Raw genomic sequence first — 6000 nt, 5'->3', positions numbered from 1 at the left:
TGAGTCCTCTTATTTATACAGCTCCCTATAAATCATATAAATGAATGACAGAAAGGACCAATTAGAGCTTTTTCAGGGTGGAATGGCTCTTAGATGGTTGTGCAGTCTCACTTTAATCGTTTTAGGTTCCACAGTTTCCCTGAGGAGGTTATTTGAAAGCTTACTGCAATTTGTTCTCACGATAGTCAGCTTCAACATTTCCTTTTCCAATTCACAATACACTTACATCTAACATAATGTATCACACCTCTTGTGCTGTAAGGTAGATTCCATAAATCCTGCAATAAATTCATCACCTCTCCTTATGTCCTTATAAGCCTGCATTACTGAGTTATGTAGCACATGCCAGCCTTGAAAGCAACAGCACAGTTATGCCTCTTTAGTGATTTGCACAAAAAAGTAGCAATCAAACTCCAATACTACAGACATACTTTATTCAAGCATCAAATTAATTCACAAAAATGATCCACATTTTTAAATAATTCCATGGTTCTGTGTATTATAAAATACTGCCCCTTTTTTGTCCATGCTTGCAGAGTCTTAAGCCATCTTCCTAGGGTCATATAATAAAATTCCAGGAGCAAGTTTTTTATCATGTGTCACTGGAAGGATTCAAATAAATTTTCCAGTTCACTACCAAGTAAGCAGTTCTGTTGTGTGTGGCTGACTCTGCCCTGCCATGTAGGCTGGTCCCTTCACCCCTCTCTTTATCACATGCCAAACTGGTCTGCTTCCAGATTCCTAGCCTGCCTTTCCCATTCAAGTCCTGCCATGGGATTGCCCCTCTTCCGGGGCTCATGCTCAGTTCCTTCACTGCTCAGATTTTATTACACAAGAAACAGAGCTTACATTCATCTTTTTACAATTTCAGATTAAAGGGACTACAGAGATAGGGAAACACATTCCTAAAAGTTTAAGACTGCTAGGTTGTACATTTTTAAAGTTATCTGTCTTCAGTTACACTGATCACATCAGAATTTTGAAGAAAACAAATGAGAACCAGAAACCAGGAAAGCACCCCTTAACATCCTAGTAGTTCATATATGTACATATTCCATGAATTGTAATTTGATAACCATCTCCTAGCTTGTTTTAGAGGCTATATTATCCCTACAGAACAAATCAGTTCTATATAACTACCAAGTCTCCTGGAAACTCTTGTCAGGTGTTAATCTGCTAATTAGAAAATAATTGACTAAACCCATGAAAGCAGTTATAAAAAGTTAGAATACTGCTCATTCACTCCGTAATACAGAACAAGCGCTCTAACAGCAAAGGTTTAAGAGCCAAAGGACCAGGCAGGTGCCTAACACTTTATTAGGGTTTATAACTGAGGAAGACGCTACAAATACCCAAAGTGAATACAAATAATAATAATAAATCATTTTTGGAAGCTGGCTTTAGAAAACAAATAGAACACAACCAGCAGAAATTAATAAGCCCGATTACATCTCAGAGCTGTACCCATTCCAGTACCCTCATTGTGTCCTACAGCTACCAGATGGGGAAGAAGAGCACGCACTGGAGCGCTCTGACAGGCCATGTGCTGGGGAGCCAGTGGCCACCACCTCCTCCCTGCTGACCTGCAGGACAGCTCTTCCTGGCTGAAGAGCCTGAAGAGCCCTGAGGGAAGCTGCATTGAACTCCCTGGCTACGTGGCATGTGGGTCCTGTTAGAGTCTCTCCTTCATTCTGCAAAAAATCTGTCATTCATTACTGAAATCAGCCCCGTATGGCTGAACCAGCAACCGGCTTGAAGTCACTGGAGAGGGGAAAAAGGTGAGGGCAGCCAAATTGTTTGGAATGCAGCTAAAATACTTCAGAGAGTTTAAGGTTAAAAGGGATCATTGGATCACATACTCTGACCACAGGCCAGTAAGTCTTGCTACCAACCCCAAACTGAGCCAAGGAGCTTGTTTTTGATTAAAACCACTACATTTGCATTACATTATCTCAGCTCCTGACCACTGATTTTTTTTTTGTTCCCTTCTACTATTTAAAAAAACTTAAGCACAGCAAATCTTGCAGATCTATTTGACAAATTGATAATGGGTTCAGAACATAATCATTATAAGAGACTTTCTCCAGTACTACAATGTTCTGCCAGGTCTTTCCTGCACCACTTGATCTTTAATGTCAAGAGCCACACACCTTGTTCTACTCTCAGTTCCCATTAATACACACTGTAATGCTGGTAGTACATCCAACAGTCAGACTGGACATGTCGTTCCTTATCCAAAACAGCTTGCTTGACATGATTTTTAGACAATTTTTTCTAAGACATAAGCTCTCATTCCAGAGGCATGGCTTGTAATCCTGAAAAATTTGGCAGTAAATTTGGCCTGCACATTTGGCTGTTTGAAAGTGTTAATTTTATTAAGCAGTCCAGATGACATTGCAGTTGCTCTCACAGTAGTTTACTAAGTTACCATTTAGCACATCCACAGATTTCATTAACAGTGAGTTCATCTTGGATCTCTGATAAAAATCTTGAAAATGCTGAGCCTGCAGAAACTTGCACACCTCAAAACCATGAAGACTAGCCTCCGAAAACTCTTCTGATCTTTCAGAAGTTCAAAACTATTTCTCTATTTAACACATTGACCATTCAACAGCATTAGTCATTAGAAGTACATATGGTATTAACCAAAGGACTCCGAGACCATTTTGCAGTTCTAAGCCTACTAGATTAAAAACAGGAGCCATGTTTCTACAATTACTTTTATCAATCTACCTGTGTTACTGAATAAGGCTATCAGAATTGTTAAATAAGTCGAGGTGATCGAGGTGATTGACACTAAGGATATCTTACTCATCTCCTTATCAAGAGATAAGCTTATCTCTCTTGTTTATTTTTCTAATGTTTTGCCTGTGGTTTTGTTAAAACAGTAAAGAACAGTACGGGACACCCAGCTTGGTCTTTTGAAAATGGACAGAACACGAACGATTGTCTTTACTTCTTAATAACTTACTTTTCATTTTAAGATTTATTAAACCCCAAACTCAGCTACTTCCTCAGCTAACTCTGTCAAGATCCCACGGTGCAAATTAGCCAGACTTCATTAAAAACTGTCTAGGTTTGCTTGGAACAGAGCTTTCCCCACGGACCTCACCAATTCCAGCCACGTGATGCCAGCAGCACACCTGGCTTCTCCCAGCTACGGCGGCGGTGCCCATCCAGCCCCACCGACGCGCGCTCCGTTAGAGCTGCGGCACCTCACACCCGTCTCCAGCCCGGAGCGTTCCCCTTTTTCTCTGAATTCCCCTCGGCTGCCGTACGCCCAGCGGAGCCCCCGTTCGGGGTTCGGTTGAGGTGCCAGCACCTGCGCAGCGGTGGCGGCAGCTCCCCGGGGCCGCCCCCTCCACACTCCCCCTCCAGCCGCGGGGGATGCGGCGCCGCCGCGGCCCCCGGGTGCGGTGGCCGGCACCCCTCATGCGGCCGGGCGGGGCCGCGCTCCCGGCATGCCCGAGGGGGACGCTCCGAGGGTGGGTAGGTGGGCGGAGAGAAGGAGAGCGGGAGGGTGCGCGCCCACCCCGCCGCCGCCGGCGCTTCCCATTCCCAGGCGCTTCCCATTCCCACCCGACGCGGAAACCGGCGCGCAGCCGAGCCGCTGCTGCCGGCGCGCAGGGCGCATGCGCGGGCGGCCGGGAGGGCGGGGGCCGGCGTTCAGCGGGGAGCGCTCTGGCCGCCGGTGCCGCCCGCACTCCGCGCTCCCGCCCGCCGCCGCCGCTACCCGGGACCGGCGGCCGCTTCCGCGCAGAGCCCGCGCCCTCTCCCGCGCCGCGTCCTCCCGTCGTCCTGCCCCGCCATGAAGTTGAGCAGCCGCGGCCGGGGATGCTGCGCGGGCGGCAGCCGGGAGCGCGGGCCGCCGCCGCGGAGCCCCTTCGTGCACCAGCTGCGCTTCAGCCCCCTGCAGAAAGCCAAGGTAGGGGCGTGCGGCCGCCGGGCCGCCCTTCCTCGCTGCCGCCGCCGCCTTCCGCGCGTCCCCCGCGGCGCACCGGCTGCCGGGCCGCGTCCTGCGGCGGGCGGGGGCTCCGCTCCGTGCCGGCGGTGCTTTGTGAGCCGCGGAGCCGGGCAGCGGGCGGTGCTGGGCGTGTGCGAGGCGGCGGCCGGGGGCGGCCGTGGCCGGGCCGGGCGGGCGGCAGGGAGGGAGTCTGGGGGCGGCCGTGATGCTCTAGTGCGGGGCGTGCGCCTCAACTTGTGCTCCCATGCCTTCTGCGAAGGAAAAAAAAAAGCTGTTGGTGTTTTTTGTTTGTATGTTTTGGGGGTCTTTTTATGGGTTTTCTTGGCGTTTTGAGATTTAGGAGTTTTTTCGGTTTTTCTGGTGTGGAGGGTTTTTTTTGTGTTTTTTTTTTTTTGTGGGGTTTTTGTTCTTTTGTTTTTTGTTTTTTTTTTTTTTTTTAACGGGGATGAGGGAGCAGCCCTTAGGAGCCGCGCTTTTTCACCGTCAAGTTAAGGTAGGTATTAACCTGGGCCGAGGCATCCCGGTGCGGCTGAAGTTTGCCCCTGGGTAAATAGTCCCTGCGGCGTAATTTATGTATTGTATTGTGCAGGTAGCGGTGAGACTACAGGAGACGGTATTAAAATGCAAATTTGCAGTTGCGTGGCTTTTTGTTTCATTGTTTGGTTTTAGGGGTTTTTTTCCCCCTGCCGTGCCTCTGCCTCGCCTCGCACGGTGAGCAGTAAGTGGTTCGGTATTCAGAGGGCATGGCCCTTGTCTTAGGCTTTCGGTAAGATCTGGGTCACTGGCTGGAGGAAGAAATACCGTCAGAGGCTCACCTAATGAGGGGCTGGCCATTTCTGCCACTTCCATCACTGTAATGCTTCATAGTGCTGTTGTTTTGGGAGCCTGACAGCCTTCAGTACCTGTTAACATTGAAAATTATGATTCACTAATATTGAACCTCTTGGGTCAAGGCGCTTTAGATCCAGCTTTGATTTGCATTTGAATGAAGTTAGTTGTTGCACTGCCCTGTTGCTGCCCAGATGCTTAACACAAGATATATATATGGCCTGACTTGAAAAACATCAGAATGTGCCTCATGTTACTTATCGGCCAGCCCAGGAATTTATAATACACTCAAGCAGAAAAGAAGGTTTCCACTTTTTATTAAGTTGCCCAGTATGTATTCAGTGGTTGCTCATAAATTCTTGCTTGAACTGGAAAGTGGAGAAATGGTTTGTGTCATCTACTTCATTTAGTTTTTATCTAGAGCTTCCTCAATAAATTGCACAGTTGTAAAGATTTCCTGTCCTTTCCAAACCATACTTTGTTCCTGAAGTCATGATTAATGCAGTTAATGAGGTAGAAGTCTTTCAGGCAGCAGAGAGAAGCAAAGACAGCAGATGTTCATAGGGACTAGGATTGTCTCCAGTTATAACAACTAATGTTGCTTTCTGCTTGGTTATTTATAAAAAATTTTTAAAATGCTGCTGGGAGAGGAGAGCAGACTCTCTTTGACAGTTTTTGCAGTATTGGGTCTCATAGGAGCTACTAGCATTGCTGATCTGATATTAGTCCTGACAGACCTTGAGGTGCTGTGTCAGGGAAGTGACTGGTTGTAGAACACCCCTGCTTTCTGCGTGGGCTGCCCTGTTCCTAGGTATGAGATGTGAGCTTTGCCAATGGATTTCAAGGATTTGTTATTTTCAGTGAAGATGAGGAGATGTGTTCAAACCGCTGTAGTTTGTCACAGTGCACAGGCCAAAGGAGCATTCTCCTCACCAGACTGTGTCTCACTTGCTTTTTAAGCGAGCAGTCTGTTACTGATATACAGCAGCACAGAGTTCTTTAACCCAACCTTCCCTTCAGCCTTACTGTTGTAGTTTTATGCAGGAAAAAGTCCATAAGCTGCAATACAGAAGATTTTTTTCCTTTGGCTTAGTCATGCTTTTCCAGCCTCTTCACTGATTAAAAGTTGTGCTTGAGGCAGAAGCTGTTAAAGCAGAGCTGTAGAACTGCTCCACTTGAGAAGAAGCGCTCCCCAGGTGAATTACAGA

At 47.5% G+C, this 6000-nt stretch overlaps 1 protein-coding gene across 1 annotated transcript in view; it reads left to right on the top strand.

The window, feature by feature from the left end:
- Nucleotides 1–3792: 3792 nt before the first annotated feature.
- Nucleotides 3793–6000, top strand: part of LPCAT1 (lysophosphatidylcholine acyltransferase 1) — a 65491-nt gene continuing 63283 nt past the window's right edge. The window contains exon 1 of the mRNA XM_054638187.2: nt 3793–3925. Within this exon, the coding sequence (XP_054494162.2) occupies nt 3809–3925 (117 nt within the window). The 5' untranslated portion in view covers nt 3793–3808. The remainder of the gene's footprint in view (nt 3926–6000) is intronic.

This window comes from Agelaius phoeniceus, chromosome 1 (genome assembly GCF_051311805.1).
Source record: "Agelaius phoeniceus isolate bAgePho1 chromosome 1, bAgePho1.hap1, whole genome shotgun sequence".
In the NCBI taxonomy this organism is placed as follows: Eukaryota; Metazoa; Chordata; class Aves; order Passeriformes; family Icteridae; genus Agelaius; species Agelaius phoeniceus.
Note: the sequence above shows the minus strand (reverse complement) of the source record. Positions and strands in the feature narration are given on the sequence as shown.